The sequence below is a fragment of the Amblyraja radiata genome, chromosome 13, assembly GCF_010909765.2.
Source record: "Amblyraja radiata isolate CabotCenter1 chromosome 13, sAmbRad1.1.pri, whole genome shotgun sequence".
Taxonomy (NCBI): Eukaryota; Metazoa; Chordata; class Chondrichthyes; order Rajiformes; family Rajidae; genus Amblyraja; species Amblyraja radiata.
Genome location: NC_045968.1, coordinates 33,209,373 through 33,228,321, shown reverse-complemented (window position 1 = coordinate 33,228,321; position 18,949 = coordinate 33,209,373). Strand labels below are relative to the sequence as shown.

The 18,949-nt window shown below is 41.8% G+C and overlaps 1 protein-coding gene across 1 annotated transcript in view; it reads left to right on the top strand.

Annotated features, from left to right (window-relative positions):
* ryk (receptor like tyrosine kinase) overlaps window positions 1-18,649 on the top strand; it is a 49,652-nt gene extending 31,003 nt beyond the window's left edge. The window contains exons 9-16 of the mRNA XM_033031683.1: window positions 344-469; window positions 1,044-1,130; window positions 5,722-5,791; window positions 8,101-8,233; window positions 9,393-9,502; window positions 11,248-11,407; window positions 13,732-13,868; window positions 17,691-18,649. Coding sequence (XP_032887574.1) covers window positions 344-469; window positions 1,044-1,130; window positions 5,722-5,791; window positions 8,101-8,233; window positions 9,393-9,502; window positions 11,248-11,407; window positions 13,732-13,868; window positions 17,691-17,802 — 935 coding nt within the window. The 3' untranslated portion in view covers window positions 17,803-18,649. The remainder of the gene's footprint in view (window positions 1-343; window positions 470-1,043; window positions 1,131-5,721; window positions 5,792-8,100; window positions 8,234-9,392; window positions 9,503-11,247; window positions 11,408-13,731; window positions 13,869-17,690) is intronic.
* Window positions 18,650-18,949: the final 300 nt, after the last annotated feature.

Genomic DNA, 18,949 nt, shown 5'->3' with positions numbered 1-18,949 from the left:
GAGGATCTTTGTGGGCTCACAGGTTGGGGATCTCTGTCGGTGCACGGGTTGATGGTCTCTCTGGGTGCGTGGGTTGAGGATCTTTGGGCGCAACACAAATTGATTGCTGACAGGACCATGCTTCATACTTCTGATAGTCATGCTTCATTTTTACGTAAGCGTATTTGTTGTGATGTGCAAAACGGCCTAACATTATTTGTTTATTTTTCTCTTATGTATTTGTAGCTGCTTTCCTCATGCATGGTATATGCTGCAATTTATCACTAATCCTACAGTTACGCACTTTTGAGTTTTGAACAAGGTCAATATATGTTGGATATTGGTTTTCACTTTTTCTTTCCAGGTTACCCTACACTTCGGATAGAAAAGAATGATCTCAAAAGTGTCACATTAGCAGAGGCAAAAGCTAAAGTGAAGGACATAGCTATCTCCAGAGAGAGGGTCACTCTCAAAGAAGTTCTTCAAGAAGGTGAAGATTGCAGCAAAAGTTTTTTAATTATTTAACTTTTCAATCCTACACTTTTCCGCTCTGAGATGACTGGGTAATTTCAGAAACAACCAGGGAATCCAGTAGGCCTTGGTGGACCAATCGCAAGTGTTGCCATATCTTTGCGCTCCTACATCTCAACGAATTCCTTCTGCTTTTTCAACTCTGGCCTTTGTCCATCCATCTGCCGAATAACCCCCCCCCCCCCTCCTGTCTTCACATCTCACCTACCGTGTTTTGTCCTGCTCCTCTTCTCTTCCAATTTTCTTCCCCCTCAATCAGACCCGAAGCATCACCTATCCATGTCCGAAGAAGGGTTTCGGCCTATTTCCATCGCTCCATAGATGCTGCTGCACCCGCTGAGTTTCTCCAGCATTTTTGTGTACCATCACCTATCCATGTTCTCCAGGGATGCTGCCTGACCTGCTGAGTTACTCCAGCATTTTGACTTTTTCAGCAAAATAGATCTTATATAGATTTTGAAAGTTAAATCTGAAGTGTAAATAAATTAGCTTAATGGCTTTCCATACAATATTTGGTTAATTTTGTGTTTCAGGTACATTTGGTCGTATCTTTCTTGGGATTTTAATTGATGAGAAAGATCCAAGTAAAGAAAAATATGTATTTACTAAAGCAGTAAAAGGTAAGTAATCATATAGTAAATATTGTACCTAATTGAATACACAGCTCTGAAGTTGACTAACTGTCTCCACCTCCTGTCAGGAGGACGGTCCGTATAACGGTCAAGTAGGCGCTGGATGTCCTAGGGCATATGAAGGTAGATACATTTCCCGGGCCTGATCAGATGTATTGAAAGATGCTGTGGGAAGCTAGAGAAAAATTTGGGGGGGCTCCTGGCTGTGATATATGAATCATTGTTAGACTCTAGTGAGGTGCTGGATGACTGGAGTGTGGCTGATGCTGTGTCTTTATTTAAGAAGAACGTCAAGGCCAAGCCTGGGAACTAGACGAGTGAGCCTAACGTCTGTAGTAGGTAAGTTACTAGAGAGGATTCTGAGGGATAAGATGTGAATGCATATGGACAGATAGGCTGATTAGGCATAGTCAGCCTGGTTTTGTACATGGGAAATCGTGTCTTATGAATTTGAGCTTTTTTTGATGAGGTAACCAAAAAAGGTTGACGAGGGCATGGGTGTAGTCGTTGTCCATATGGACTTCAGCAAAGCTTTTGATACGGTTCATATAGGATCTGGGGAGAGCTAGCAAACTAGATAAAGAATTGGTTTCATGGAAGGAAACAGTGGTGGTGGTAAGATGTTTTTTGGACCGGAGGCCTGTGTCAAGTGGTTTGCCTCGGGGATCGGTGCTGGGCCCAATGCTGCTTGTGGTTTATATCAACAATTTGGATGACAATGTACAAGGCATGATGAGTACATTTGCAAATGACATTAAAGTGGGTGGTATTGTAGATAGCGAAGATGGTTTTAAAAATTGCAACAATAGACAATATAAATAGACAATAGACAGTTCGCCTTTATAACAAGAGGAGTTGAGTATTTGAGCAAAGAGGTCCTTCTGCAGTTGTATAGGGCCCTAATGAGACCACACCTGGAGTATTGTGTGCAGTTTTAGTCCCCTAATTTGAGGAAGGACATTCTTACTATTGAGGGAGTGCAGAGTAGGTTACAAGGTTAATTCCCGGGATGGCAGGACTGTCATATGCTGAGAGAATGGAGCGGCTGGGCTTCTATACTCTGGAGCTTAGAAGGATGAGAGGGGTTCTTATTGAAACATATAAGATTATTAAGGGTTTGGACACGCTAGAGGCAGGAAACATGTTCCCGTTGTTGGGGGAGTCCAGGGGCCACAGTTTAAGAATAAGGCATAAGCCATTTAGAACGGAGATGAGGAAACACCTTTTCTCTCAGAGAGTTGTGAGTCTGTGGACTTTTGTGCCTCAGAAGGCGGTGGAGGCCAGTTCTCTGGATACTTTCAAGAGAGAGCTCGATTGAGCTCTTAAAGATAGTGGAGTCAGGGGATATGGGGAGAAGGCAGAAACGGGGTACTGATTGGGGATGATCAGCCATGATCACATTGAATTGTGGTGCTGGCTCGAAGTGCCGAATGGCCTACTCCTGCACCTATTGTCTATTGTCTATCTGCTTCTTCGTCCATGCTTTGCATTCGTTGCTGGGATCATATGGTTCGTGTGCATAGTTCTAACACGTCCTCTGACTTCTGCCAAATACCTCCTGAATCCCCTTTGAGTGGCTATCTACTAAAACAAGAAGATTATTATTCCCTTGCCAAGAGCTGCAATATTTGTTTATTTGCTGTTGTGCTGCTTGCAAAATTGTCATCACAGAATGGCAGATAGAATGTAATTCTGACAAGTGTGAAGTGATGCATTTTGATAAGTTAAACCAGGCAGAGCATACATAGTAAGTGACAGGGACCTGGGGAGTGCTATTAAACATGAGACCGAGTGGTAAAAGTGGCAACCGGTAGACAAGATTGTGAAGAAAGCATATGGCGTGCTTGCCTTCATTGGACGGAGCATTGAGTACAAGAGTTGGAACGTCATGTTACAGCTGTACAAGATCTTGGTGCCGTTGCACCGAAATACTGTGCACAGTTTGGGTTACCGTATTATTGGAAGGATGTGATTAAATTAGAGCCGGTGCCGATTCACAAGGATGTTGCTGGGAATGGAGGACTTGCATTATAAGCAGAAACTGGATTGGCTAGGACTGTTTCCCCTGGAGCAGAGGAGGCTGAAGGGTGACATTTATAGTGGTTTATAAAATCATGAGTGGCATAGATAAGAGGGAATTGGGAGTCTTTCCTGGGAATTGGGAGTCTAAAACTAAAGAGCATAGATTTAATGTAAGTTATACAACAGTACAACATAGGAAACTGGTCCCTTGGCCCAGCTGTTTCATGCTGATCAAGTTGCCTAACTGAGTAAGTGAAACTTGCCTGTGTCTGGTCCATATCCCTTCAAACCTTTCATGTCTGTGTACCTATCCAAGTTCCATATGGAGTGGTGGCGCCTTCTATGTACCTATCCAAATATCGTTCCATCCGAGTGGTGGCACCATCGAGTGTGGCAGCCTCGCCAGCAGCTGTCTGTCCTTTCATCCTTTTTGTTATTTTTAGTCTGTCTAAACGTTTGTTTTTGGAGGTCTTTTAGTCTTTTTTATGTGGGGGAAGGGGGAAACTGTCTTCTCAGTCACTACCTTGTCGAGGATGCGTCTTTTCTCCGAGCCGCATTTCCCCCCCCCCCCCCCCCCCCCCCCCCCGGCCAGAGCTTCAGCAGCGGCACAGCACTAAATTACCATCGCAGAGCGGGCGTGCCGTCTTTAACACCATGAAGCTGTGGTCTGCGGGAGGCGCTGACTTTAACATCGTGGAGACCTGGGATCTTTTGCCGAGGATCGCCAGTGATGGAGCTCCGTCCAGCTCGGCCTGTGGACTTCGGAAGCCGCGGTCTCCAGTAGGAAGCGGCCGATTCGGAAACTCCAAGCCGCTGAGAATGTTCTTCCGTTCTGACGCCGGAGCTCCGATCATCCTGGCGCGAGGGCCTGAAACATCGGGCTCCATTGCGGCGACTGCGGAGGCCCCAACAGGCCCCGGCCACGGGTGAACAAGAGGAAGTGGACTGAACTTTGTTGCCTTCCCTCAGTGGGAAACGTTGATTCCGCTGTGGGGGGATTTTTTTATGTTTTATGTTAAATTTTATAGTGTTGTGTTTATCTTATTTGTGTGCTGTATGGTAACTCAAATTTCACTGCACCAATTGGTGTATGTGACAATAAATATCCTTTGTCTTTTATATACCCACCACCCATTGTGTAAAAAAAGTTACCCCTGAGGCTCTTATTAAATCTATTCCCCCCCCACCATTAACCCATGTCCTCCGGTTATTAGTTCACCTATTCAGGTCTAAAGAATGTGCATTTACCCCATCTATTCCTCATATGATCTTGTACACCTCTATAAGATCACCGCTCATTCTCCTACACTTCAAGGAATAAAGTCCTAGTCTGTTTAACCTCTCCTTAAAGCCCAGCCCCTCAAGTCCTGGCAACATCCTCGTAAATCTCTGCACCCTTTCAAGGCAGACAACATCTTTCCAATAACATGGTGACCAAAACCGAACACAATACTCTAAATGTGGTCTCACTGACGTCTAGTATAACTGCATTTGACCTCTCAACGTTTATATTCAATGTTTACCAAAATGCTGCTTGGATTAGAGGGTTCCATCTACAGGCAGAAGTTGGAAAGACTCGGATTCTTTTCACTGAAATGTTGGTGTTTGAGGGGAGTCGATAGGAGTATATAAAATTATGCGAGGCACACATGGGGTGGACGGTCAGAATATTTTTTTCCAGGGTGAAAATGTCCAAAACTAGGGGGCGTGGCCATAAGGAAAGAGGAGGAAGGTTTAATGGAGATGTGCAGATCAAGTTATTTACACAGATCGTAGTGGAGGGCCTTGCCGGGGGTGGTGCTGGAGGCCGATAAGGTGCCATTTTAGAGGTTTTTAGATAGGCACATAGAAGTATAGTGTCTAGGGGGATATGGATCATGTACAGGCAGATGAGATCAGTTTGACTTGGCGTCATGTGCGGGCACAAACATTGTGGGCCGAAGGGCCCATTCCTGTACTGTATTATTCAGTCTAATGGTGCAGAATCTATTTTAATCTTTGACCTCAATCATACAAAAATTAATATTTTTTTCAATTGAATGAGATGCTGGTGATTGAGAGCATGCATTGCTGCTGCCTCACAGCTCCAACAACCCAGCTTTGATCCTAACCTCTGGTGCTGTTTATCTGGAGTTTGCACATGGTGTCTGGATAAGTTTGCCCCAGGTGCTCATGTTTCATCCGAAATCCCAAAGATGTCCTGGTTTGTAAGTCAAGTGGCTTCTGTAAATTATATCCATGTTATTTGATAATGGAGATATAGTCAATGGGCATGTGACTAGGATTATAAGGAAATAATTGATGGAATTGTATTTATAGTATTGTCTAAGAGAATACGGGGGTGAGTTTTTCTCAATTAACCACTTCTGCTTGAACTTGAGAATGCTTGTTTACAGATTAGTTCCTAGCACTAAATGATATGGTGCTATGAGCCACATGCACACTTAACTAGCTTTAAAGGTAGTGATTTTTACCTTTGTTTAATGGAAAGAAGGGAACAGATTTTGTCCAAAAAATGTGTGCAAGTGCTATAATTTATTTTTGTTTCCTTTTGTAGACCATGCTTCAGAGGTACAAGTAACTATGATGTTGACAGAGAGCTGCAAACTGCGGGGACTCCATCACAGGTAAGCAAAATTAACTTTCATCTATCGTTCTTCTCAGGCAGTCCATTGGGGTTAAGTGTCTAAGAAGGAACTGCAGATGCTGGAAAATCGAAGGTAGACAAAAGTGCTGGAGAAACTCAGCAGGTGCAGCAGTGTCTATGGAGCGAAGGAAATAGGCAATGTTTCGGGCCGAAACCCTTCTTCAGACTCTCCTGCTTCAGCGTTTATTATATTGAGTCTGCGATGACAAATGAGTCCTGTGTGGGAACAGTGAACTTGCATACAATATTTGCTAGTCTTTTACAGTAGCTGTGATTCTGTTCTCATCTTCTGTCCATCTTATTCTCTTTTATGCCTTGTTTCTCAGTTTACTTTTCAGTCTTGTTCTCAATATTTGCCTATCATGATATCCTCCCCAAAATTTTATTTGGTTCAACATATTCTCCCACTCCCCCTCTCTTGAACCCTGTTGCATCATATTTTTACCTTCCACTGTTGGCGCATGGCTAGCAGGTGCTCCTGATAGAGATGTTCAGTGTTGTTGGAGCTACCTGCCTCTCTCTTGTCACTGCGAGCAGTCTTGGGTGAGGGTTCTCCAGGATTTAATGGAGAGAGTTTGGTGGTACTTCTGCAATGCTTTGACATGCCAATTTCGGGTTTGCTTTTCAGACACAAAGGATCCGGTGGATCTTTAGTTTCCTTCATGTAGAATCATTGATTTGTATTGGTACAGGAGAGGCTACTTGTAGTGTGAAAATCCCCCCAAAATGCAGGTGCTGGCAAACTGAAATTAAAATTGCAATTGCTAGAAACATTCAGAATTAATGTTTCGAGTTAAATACCTTACTCATAACAGTTCAGCAATGTAGTGGTTACATCAGCGAATACACAGCCAAAGTACTGGACCATGGTTCCAGATGCATGAGTTCAAATTCCACTGCTGCAACAGAGGAGTTTAAATATAAACAATTAAATCAATCTGAAGTTAAAGAAAAAAAGATTACAAAAAAAAATAATGATCTGGTTCATTAATGACATTTGGGTAGAAAATTGTTGTTCGATCTGGCGGATGTGTTATTCATGACTCAACAGTGCAGCTGTCACGTAACTGCCATACCTCATTAAAAGCCTGTTTCCACCCCATTATAGATGTGATCTCCAGACCTTTAGTGTTCATGTTTTATATATTATAGATCGAGATAATAGAGTAAATGGAAAAGAATTGTGTTCAGCAAACATAGAACAGCACAGGAATGTTTGTGCCGAAGATGATAAACTGAACTAAACTAACGTTAAACTGAAGAAACAAAGAAGTTTCTTTATTGGAGCTATTTATGTTGTGCTGCCATCACCAAAGAAACTCAAACAGTGGGTAGGTGGGAACCTGGCGTGCCCCCTATGTTCAGAGGTGCCAACGTTGAGGCATATTTTGTCAGGATGTTAGACTAGTCTTTCTCAAGGTCGATATACATGGCAGCATAACTTGGTCTTGAAGTGGAAAGCTGAGAGGATGAGAGCACAGGTGAATTCATTATGCAATAGGACTGAGAGTGTGGCTATTCATTTTGTCCGTGAGGGAGAGAAAGGTAGAGGAGGAAAGTTTTCAGACAGACATGAAGGTCAGCTAAGGGAAACTAATGATTGGGAAATAATTACTACTAGTTTGAGGCCAAATATAGTGAAATCAGACTGTCAGCTGTAAAATCACTGACTATTTCTCGTGATTTTTCTGCCTGAAGCACCAAGGTTGAGGGCCATACTATGGCAATAAGCTCCTGCCTGGAAGCAAACATCACACTGGCACCATCTCTACCATGGCAAGTTATTCTAAACGATGAAGAATTATACCCATTCATGAGAGGGGCTGGGTTTAGGCATTTCCACAACCAGCTGTCAATTGATTAATGACTTTGCAGTTGGATGGTCAACATGGAGAAGGGGTGGGGGGAAAGATGGGATGAGGAAGGACACAAGGAGAATGGGTTGTGGGATGCAAGCCAGGGCAAAAAAACATAATGGGGTATCTGTATTGGGAAGAGTGAATGTTAGAAATGAAGTACAGGAAAGGAAGAAGCTATTTCCCAATGCTAACCAAGGTCTCTGGATCAGTGCTTCAAGCCTCTTGATAACAATGCAGTTACAGGCAATATTTTTTATATATTAATATTTTACGATTTGTTTCTTCTGATAGATTTGAACTTTGTGTGTAGTGAGGAATATGGTGTAATTGGCCGTGGAGGTCAGGGGGATGGAACCTCTCCTGTTTCGAAAACTGCAGGAGCAAGAGATGGTGTTTGATAGTGACTAATATTGTGTTGTTTTTGGACCAGAAACCTTCTGCCCATCAATCATGTTTGCATAGAGGATGGTGAGAGGCCCATGGTACTGCTCCCTTACATGAACTGGGGTAATCTAAAGCTCTTCCTTCGACAATGCAAACTTGCCGAAGCCAACAATCCACAGGTAACTTCTAAATATTTTTTAATAATTTATTTAGTTATGGCCAGGAAACAGACTCTTCAACCTAACTCACTCATGCCAACCCTGAGCTATTCCTCTTTTCAGAATGTCCATGTGTGGGGGGGGGGGGGGGGGGGGGGGGGGGGGCAGGGGGTAGGGGGTAGGGAATTGTCGACATCTCAACCCAAGTAATTTATGGATTACTTTCTCTCCACAGATGCTGCTCGACTAACTTTTTTTGTCCCATTTGCCTCCATTTGGACTTTGAAATCTTTGAATCCTTTCATATACCTGTACCAATCCAAATGTTTTTAAAATGTTGTAATTGTACCACCTCCACCTCCACTGGCAGTTCGTTCCATACATACACCAGCCTCTGTGTGACAAACCTTCCCCTCGGGTCCCCTTTAAATATTTTCCTCCTCACCTAAACCCATGCTCTCTAGTTTTAGACTCGCCTACTATGCGGGGAAAAAGACTGCACCAGTTCACTTTACGCCCCTCATGATTTTAGATACCACTGTAAGGTATCTTGTATGTATCTATAATTACAGAGGTATGCCTCGGCTTTCTACACTCCAGGGAAAAACCCCCCAACTTATTCACACTTTCCTTATAACTCAAGCCCTCAGTCCTGGTAATATCCTTGTGAATGTTTTTTTATACTGTTGAGGGAGATGACTGTTTAGGGGAGAGCAGCAGCTAGGTTGGTACCGGGCCTAGCTCTAAGGCACAGTGGGGTAGGTTGAAGTTAGGCAGTGCGATAGTGATAGGAGACTCGATAGTTAGGTGAGCAGTCAGGAGTGTCTGTGGCAGCAAATGGGACTCCAGGATGCTTTGCTGCTTCCCTGGTGCCAGAGACTTGGATGTCTTGGAGTGGCTGTTTCCATGAGTTTCATTGAGTTTTTCAGATATGGAAAAGAAAAATGGGATCAGCGGGCAGCAGTTTAATTCATCTGAAAGTGATATAATTTCTATCACGATGTTCGATGTGTCTTGTTTGGAATGGAAATTATAGGAGATTACATTATTAGTAAAATTGTTATGTATTCTACAAGTATGACAATTATTTTTGGATCTAGGAAAAGTAATTCTTTTCAATTTGATATCGTTTTCAATTTATACAGGGGACATTCAAGTAATTGTTATGTCTTTTTCACAGGCAATATCACAGCAAGACCTTGTTCATATGGCCATTCAGATTGCCTGTGGGATGAGTTACTTGGCAAGGAGAGAGGTTATCCATAAAGACCTTGCAACAAGAAATTGTGTGTGAGTGCAAGAGATTACTGCAAAACATTTCTAGTTCACAAATTATGTATTTTTATGGCTAGGGGACCACGTTGGCTTCGATGTATGCAAAATTTATAGAACTCTTTATGGGGGTTCCAAACAATTCCATTAAATTTATTCTGTCCTTACACCTAGTTTGAGCCCACATGCAACTCTAATTGACCTGAAATTACCTAGCAAGTCATTATGATCTTTCCAACCACCTTTTTCAGAGTTAATTCATAATAATTGCTATGGTTCATGATATTTTGGGTTAGCATTAACTGCCTGCCTTTCTAAAGATAATTGGGACAAAGACACAACATTTATTTATTTCCCTTTGTACTCCACAGGTTTTGGATTGGATTGGATTCAATTTATTGTCATTGCACTTTTCAGTGCAACAAAATGGTTTAGCCTGCAGTCATAACATAGAATAAATAACAAACACTCAACAGTTTAAAGTCCCAAAGTCATTGTCTCTTCCCTCCTTGCTCTCCCCCTCTGCGCTGAGGCAATCCAAGCCTCTGATGTTGTGACCCCGCCGGGTGATTTTGAGACTTGTAATAGAAAAAAATCACATGTGGTTGAAGTGCACATTATCAGATTTTATTAAAGGGTATTTTTATACATTTTGGTTTCACCATGTAGAAATTACAGCTGTGTTTATACATAGCCTCCCCCCCCCCCCCATTTCAGCAAACCAAAATGTATAAAAATGGCCTTTATTAAAATCTGACAATGTGCACTTTAACCACATGTGATTTAAAAAAAAAATACAAATCTCAATTGTGGAGTACAGGGTCAAATAAATAAATGATGGGTCTTTGTCCCAAACATTATGGAGGGCACTGTAAAATTAGAGAATTCAGCGTTCATACCGCTGGGTTGTAAACTACCCAAGTGGAATATGACGTGCTGTTCCCCAGATTTGTACATGGCATCACGCTGGCAGCAGAGGAGGCCTACGACAGAGGTCGGAATGTGAAGTGGAGTTAAATTATTTAGCCACCAGGGGATCCTGTAGCCATGGCTGACCGAGTGTAAGTGTTCAGCAAAATGTTTGTCGCGTCTACGCTTTGGCCTGCCAATGTACAGAAGCCCACAACAGGAACACCGGGTGCAATAGATAAGATTAAAGGAGGTGCACGTGAACCTCTGTCTCACCTGGAAGGGCTGTCGGAAACTCTGGATGGAGTCGAGGGAGGAGGTATAAGGACAGGTGTTGCATCTCCCGTGATTGAAAATGAAAGTACCTGGGGAGATGGTGGTTTGAGTGGAAAGTGGCGAATGAGTCATAGGAATTGTTATGTTTTATTTTGGTATATAATATTAGAAATATTAATAACAGAAATAGCAGTTGCTGAAAATGTCTTTACATTGCAATCTTAGATTTACCTATGTTCAACATTTAGTCAAAATGCAAGAAAGTGCTCTCAAACTTTGAAGGTAGGTTTCATAAAATGCAGGATGTGCTATTCACGCAGGTATATCTTGTACTGTAGAAAGCTAGGCAGACGTGTATTACGATTTAATTCATGTTGCAAAGAATTGCCAGCATTGCAATGTACTCAGTTGCTATCTGGACTGGATGTGCATTCCTACCTTCGGTCAGAGATTTTTTGATCTCCAGTATTTGTTTTAAAATGTGAAAGCTGGAACCAGATTTTGTATATTCTGACTTGAACATTTCTATCACTTATATAAGAGTATTTTTGCTAATTGTAAGTCTGTGTCCATCCTAGCATTGATGATGGCCTTCAGGTAAAGATTGCAGACAATGCTCTCTCCAGGGATCTCTTCCCCATGGACTATCATTGCTTAGGGGACAATGAAAACAGACCTGTTCGATGGATGGCATTGGAAAGCCTTGTCAACAATGAGTTTTCAAGTGCTAGTGATGTGGTAAGCAATCTGTTCCAAAGTACGTTGAAATGTAAATACCATTATAAACACAATAAAGGAGGTAGCTTAGTTGCTTAGTTTATTGTCATATATACCGAGGTACTTAATCATAATTGTAATTTATTAGCAAAGTATTTTGCAACATATGAGGAATTTGGTTTGCCATACAGTCATACCAAAAAAGCAACACGACACACAACTACATAAGAATTTGACATAAACATCTACCACAGCGGCTCCTCCCCATTTCCGATTGTGATGGAAGGCAACATAAGTCTTATCTTCTTATCTCCCGCGGTAGGGGGAGTCGAGCCATCTGCAGTCGGGGCTGTCGATGCTCCCACGGCTTGAATCTCCCAAAGTCGGTCTCTAACCAGAGACCATGAGTTCCATGTTGTTAAAATCCGCAGGCTCCAGCAGTTGCAACTCCGAGGTCGTCCCCAGCAAAAGGCCGCCAGCTCCATGATGTTAAGCTTCAGTGCCCATGGAGATACGACACGGAAAAATTGGCATCTCCATCAAGGAAAGAGATAATTAAAGTTTCCATCACATGATACAAAACTAAAGAAAAACTAAAACATACATCTTATAACAAACTAAAAACACAAAGAAGGAAAAAGACAAAAGCTTTTGTACTTGTAATTTAATGCCTTCCATTTTTCCAGGGAATATATTCCCAGATTGTTGTCAGTTCACTACCCATCATATTTATGTTGCATATCTCATGAAAGGTTATGATTTATTAAGTTTTCTGCCCTTGTATCAAACTAGTTAAGAAGAAAACTGTCTGCTTATGTTCCTCTACTGTGATCTACTGATCTCATCACCTCTTCCGATCTCCACTTCACAGCCTCCAACCTTATCGTTCCCCTGCCCAATTCTGCCTGTTTCTTTCTCCTTATGAAGAAGGGTCTCGACCTGAAACTTCAAATTTCTCTCTTCCAGAGATGCTGCCTGACCAGTTGAGATTCTCCAGCATTTCGTGTCTATCTTCAGTGTAAACCAGCATATGCAGTTCCTTCCTATTCTTTAAACAATATGTAGTTGTGGCCCTAATAAATCCTTCCAAGAAACTAATTTATTACATCTGCCAAGCTGATTACTTGCCCAATATTGCATTTCCTGGCATTTAGACTGCTTCCTAACCAGGTTTCGAGGGATATGGGCCAAACACAGTCTGGTAGGACTAGTAGAGATGGGGCATCTTGGTGGGTATGGGCACGTTGGGTCAAAGGCCCAGTTTCCATGCTATATGACTCTATGGCTCTAAGGTTAAGGTTATAACAACTTGCCTTCATTTCGATGAGCTTCAACTCTTGTGAAGTGATTCTGAAGGACTTTTGGGTGTTTATAGGCAGACATTCCACTGGGTGCTACTCGAGTCACTTGAAGTAAACGTCAGAATTCCCATATGACCAAGTAACAACGTTTTTTTTTAAACAATGCATGGTGGATTGGGAACAAGAAAGGGTAGCACAGCTTAGTGTGGAATAGCATAGATATTGCTTGGAAGCTGAAGGTGGCAGCGCTATTTTTAGAAATTTGGGAATTACAGAGAGTATTGACTCATTTGAAGCTGTTGAGATTGAGAAATAAAACCAGAGATTTCAACCGCAGAATGGTTGCATTCAGGGAAAAGATTAATAATGCTATGAAATGACGTGGAACAGTGGCGCAGCGGTAGAGTTGCTGCCTTACAGCGCCAGAGACCTGAGATAGATCCTGATAATTAAAGGTCAAATATGAGTTCCAATGGTTCATATTCAGGAATGTTTGGATGGGAAGGCAGAAAGACTAGTCTCAGAAAGAGGATGTCCTGGAAGGTTCAAGGCAGAATCTTTTAGTTCAGAATTAAGGAATTCTGCTGGGATTGTGCTGTAGGCATCTAATTAGAGAGAAGGAGGTTGAAGTGCAAATTTGCAGTGAAGTACAGCAGTATGCAAAACTAGACAGCAGTGGTAATGGAGGTTTTCAATTATTCGAGCAAAGACTGGAGATATTCCTAAAAACATTTTTGATCTGTGTTTGTTTCAGCCCAACAAGAGAGGTAATGTTGCTAGACTTGATTTATGGGAAAGACAAAGCCAATTAGGGCACTGGTCAATAGGGAACGTCCACATAACAGCACACACAATATTAAATGGTGAAGTGATTGGGTTTTTCATTTGTATGTAGATGGTATGTTGATGCTTGATGTCGACATCAAAATCTTGCCAGCCAATCTGCTCGGATGGCAAGGCTGTTTTTTTGTGAACCAGGAATTGTGCAGTGTCACAGAATGCATGATCATCTAATCCAAATAATTCTTTGTTTTTTTTTTTCAGTGGGCATTTGGCGTTACACTGTGGGAATTAATGACTCTGGGACAGACACCATATGTTGATATTGATCCTTTTGAGATGGCTGTTTATCTAAAGGATGGATACAGAATAGCCCAGCCAATCAACTGCCCAGATGAATTGTAAGTAACCATTTATAATTGGTGTTTTTTTAAATGTGTAAACCTAATTTATAGCTGAAATATTTGTAATGAAGCAAACATTCAACTTAGTAATGAGGAAATGAAACAAAGCAATGGCCTGCCGAACAAATTTCGGAAGAGTAAAACTGCTGACACACGGTAATTGATGCCCAAGTGATGTTGTAAGGATGAAAATTCCAAGAGTGAAGGTCTGCTTGTATTCTCAGAGTATCAAAATACTCAGTTCTGTATTGGTGATTTCATAATATGATTTTAAAGGGCTATTACTTGTCTAGAAATACCACTTGCTACAGTTTTTAAAATATTAAATCGTTTTTTTCTGATCAGTATTTGAGTTATCTATCTTCTACATTTACCTCAGTGACATTGTCCATTGACATTTCTGATCAGCGATTGTACTGATCAATAATGTTTGTTGCCCCATCCTATTTCTGATCTGTGAATGTTCCTGGTGTTCGTGCATATCTGATCATTAACTTATTTAATCAAGTAGTACATAAAGTCATGGAAATTTATGAGATAGAAGGAGGTTGTTTGGCAGACTCTGAGCTATTGGTCCATGATCTTATGGTTCTTCAAATGCATTTCGATACATTCGAAAGGTACTGAAGGATTCTGTCTGCATCAATCTATCAATGTGTCCTGGCCTCCACTGCTAATTGTGTGAAAAAATAACACTCTTGGATCTGTATTCCTTGGAATTTGGATGAAGGGGGAGCGATAAGCGCAACACCACAAAGAGCGCTGTGTAAAGGAGTGCTAGGCTTTTTGAGAGTAATCATTACAATCGATGTAAGGTTGCAGTGCTGCTATTGAGGTTAAGATTGGGGCCTTGGTGAGTCAATAGACAATAGGTGCAGGAGTAGGCCATTCGGCCCTTCGAGCCAGCACTGCCATTGAATGTGATCATGGCTGATCATCCCCAATCAGTACTCCGTTCCTGCTTTCCCCCCATATCCCCTGACTCTGCTATTTTTAAGAGCCCTATCTAGCTCTCTCTTGAAAGCATTCAGAGAACCTGTCTCCACCGCCCTCTGAGGCAGAGAATTCCACAAACTCACCACTCTGTGAGAAAAAGTGTTTCCTCGTCTCCGATCTAAATGGCTTACTCCTTATTCTTAAACTGTGGCCCCTGGTTCTGGTCTCCCCCAACATCGGGAACATGTTTCCTGCCTCTAGTGTGTCCTAGCCCTTAACAATCTTATATGTCTCAATGAGATACCCTCTCATCCTTCTAAACTCCAGAGTGTACAAGCCCAGCTGCTCCATTCTCTCAGCATATGACAGTCCCGCCATCCCGGGAATTAACTTTGTAAACTTATGCTGCACTCCCTCAATAGCAAGTATGTCCTTCCTCAAATTAGGGAGCCATGGGCATCAGTGACCCTAGGTCTAAGCATTTCAATGCTGTCAGTGATCCAGCTTCTGAGCAGGAAGTCATAATCCAGCGCTATAGGACTTTGATTAGGCTGCATTTGGAGTTCTGGTCGCCACGTTGCAGGAAAGATGTAGATACTTTGGAGAGAGTACAGGGGAGGTTTACTAGAATGCTGCTGCATTATGCCTGAAAGGTGGTGACCAGAATTTGCATAGAGCTCCTGCTGTGTCCATGCAATGTTTCATTCTGCGTACTTTGTCCTGCCCAATATCTAATTGGGCAGGACAAAGTATTTTATTTTGTTCTGGTATTTTATTTCATTCTTCACATGTTTAACTCAGTTTTTATTTTTAATTGTTCATTGTATATCGTGTTGTTACTTGCGAGCAAAGCACCAAGGCAAATTCCTTGTATGTATACATACTTGGTTAATAACATTTATTCACTTCAAATTTAATTCAATTACTCCCTGACCCGTCCTCGATTTCATTGCATCATTCTATACGGAAGCAGTCCCATCCACACACCAGTATATCAGATCTAAGCATTTGATCTGTTGCTTTTTATGCCTTGGTGATTCTAGCGATTGTCTAAGTCATTCTTAAATACGGTTAGAGTCACTGCTTCCACCATCCACTCAGGTAGTGGGTTCCAGATTCCTCCCATGCTCCGAACAGAGGAGGGAGGGGGTGGGATTTATTCCTCAGATCCTCTCAAAACATGCTACCCTGTACACTCAACCCCTCTGTACCCTGTACCCCTCTAGTTTTAGAAAGTTTCCTATTATCCATTCTATTTATGGCACTCATTATTGTGTATAAGATCCCCTCATTCCAATTAAAACAAAACTAGCCTATCCAGTCGCTCCTAGTCCCAGGCAACATGCTGGTGAATCTCTTCACCCCCCTCTGCAGTGCAGTTAGGTCCTTCCTATAATACACCAATCAGAATTGTACTCAGTTGTGGCCTGCTCTTCTATCCTGTGCCCTAGCTTCAGCAAGTAGCTGAAGGCCATCTATGGCCTTTGGCCAACTATCTACCAATCAACCCCCCCCCCCCCCCTCCTCACCTGTATCCACTTATTATTTGTGTAGGAAAGAACTGCAGATGCTGGTTTAAATCGAAGATAGATACAAAATGCTGGAGTAACTCAGCGGGACAGTCAGCATCTCTGGAGAGGAATGGGTGATGTTTCGGGTTGAGACCCTTCAGTCTGAAGAAGGGTCTCGACCCGACACGTCACCCATTCCTTCTCTCCAGAGATGCTACCTGTCCCGCTAAGTTACTCCAGCATTTTGTATCCACATATTACTTGCCAGTTTTTGATTTGTTCCCACCTCTTTTCCAGCTTGCTACCCCTACTACAACGAGCATCTCAGTCTCTTGTGCGTATATCTAGTTTACCCATGCTATTAATACAGTATCCTCTTGCATCCTCCCCATCACACCTGAACATTCTATACTGTGGAACGTTGAATTTCCAATCCTTCCATTAATTTAGCTATGTCTCTATGATAGCAACAGTATCATATTCCTATCAATGCTCTATTTATCTATCTTGTTAAATATCGTTCTTGTATTAAAGTGGATGCATCTTAGCCTTCCAAACTTCTAGTCCTTAACTGCTCTGCCTGTAGAATTAATTTATTTTCTTTCGATTTCTGACCCGCACCTTTCCATTGCTCTCTCACTATATTTGACGACCGATTTCCCCTGAAAATGAATTTAAATTCTTTGCGACAGAACAAGCAAACCACCGTGGAAGAATGTTGGACCAGTTCTGGTTCAGGTGTGAAGTTCATGTTGTGAAGCACTTAGAAAACCCTCCTCACCAGAGTCAGCGTTCACCACTGCACTCTGACAGCCACAGTAAGGAAACCCCTTGCTGGTATCTGATATCTGCAGCATTGTACACCTGATCAGAGTGTGCCTTGTCTTCCGTGTTATATTAGAAAGCAAAACTTAAAACATGTTAATTAATGTTGCACATCTGACCCATGTCTGATTATTAACTTCTGTTGTTAATATTTGACCAGTGAACGCTCTCTGCTCCCATTTCCAATTGGTGATTCTTTTCATTTTTCCTGTTAATCTGACCAGTGACTCTTTGGTCCATTATTTGTGTAATGTGATTTTTTATTTCGTTTCGTATATCTGCTTTTGTTGATCTCTTACCCAGCTCAATGTTTCATTAGTAATTATTCTTGGATACCCAATATTACTGACTACTTTTTTTTGCCATTATATATCAGGTAGGTGATTGGTGACTGGTCTCATTTATTCAGATAGTGTGAAACAGGGACCGGGTTATCTGTTCACCAGCTGCCGCTGAGTATTTTTACTCTGATCTGGGATGTTATTGTGTCTCGCATATGAGTCGCCCTGTGTTTTGACATCCATGCCTTTTTTTTCCCCAACCCCAGATTTGCAGTGATGGCCTGCTGCTGGGCCTTGGATCGGGAGGAGAGGCCAAAATTTCAGCAGCTGGTGCAGTGCCTCACTGAATTTCACGCAGCCCTAGGTGCCTACGTCTGAAATCTTCAACACTAAATGCTGGTTCAATAATGGAAATAAAGGAAAATAGAGGAGACATTTCTTATTAAAGTGTGCCTTCAAATGCTTTCATCATTTGTTTTGTAAACTATCCAGATAATGCGAGTTCTCATCTGTACTAGCAACAGCAGTGTGTTCACTTGAATGAGAACGTGATTGAAATTCCTGGTGCATCCACTTGTAAAGGATTGTTAAGGGCAGATATCAGGGAAGCATTACACTGCATTCCTTGGCTTCTATTGCCTTATTTCTTTAGGAGGCAGGATGTTGAAGACTGAAAAATATTTTGTTGAGTCTTTTGAATGTCTACTTATTTTTGGTACTACCAAAGTGTTGCTGAAGTTGTGAATAATTTGTCAAATATTTCACCGTTGCGGCGAAGCTGTTATCTATTCTCTAGAATCCAGATTCATACCTGTGTCTGGTGAAGTCTGAAGCCTCCATGCACCTCCAGTTATGTTAATTTTGTGCAGCAGTCTTGAGTTTTGAATGGTTGAGGTACTTGCTTGCAATGGGAAATGAAGCTTCTGCCTTTGCCTCAAAACTAGGTACGTGGGGAGTTATTTTGCATTTTAGCACTTCCTGCCACAGTAATTTATCCTCTTATGTTCAAACTATTATTGCATGGAAACCTAACAACATACCGTCAGCCTTTTTTTTTCGGTACAAGATGGTTGGGATCACGAGGTTCAAAACCTTGCTTTGTAAATCCAAACTTTGTATATATTTTTTAAATTCAATTGTTTACTATTTCTAGTTGCCAACGAATGTTCATCTTTGTATAATGTACAATGCAGAGGATGTGATTAAAAGAGAGAAATCCTACATATATATTAGAATATTTAATTTAAGTAGCTATATTGAAAAAATGAAGGATTTTAAAGTAATTTCATTGCATGAACTATGTAAGAGATATCCAGCACAGATACAAGTCCTTCGGTGCGCCATGTCTGTTTAGCTATCAACTACCCATCAATATTCATTCCATTTCCCTGCACCAACCCAAAGGACTACAGTTGTCTGAGTGGATTCAGAGAGATACTGAAACCACAACCTGGTTTTGCTGAGCAGGTCTGAGTATGGGCTTTGATCAGCTAAAGTGCTTTGGTAAGGAAGGTAATGGTGAGTA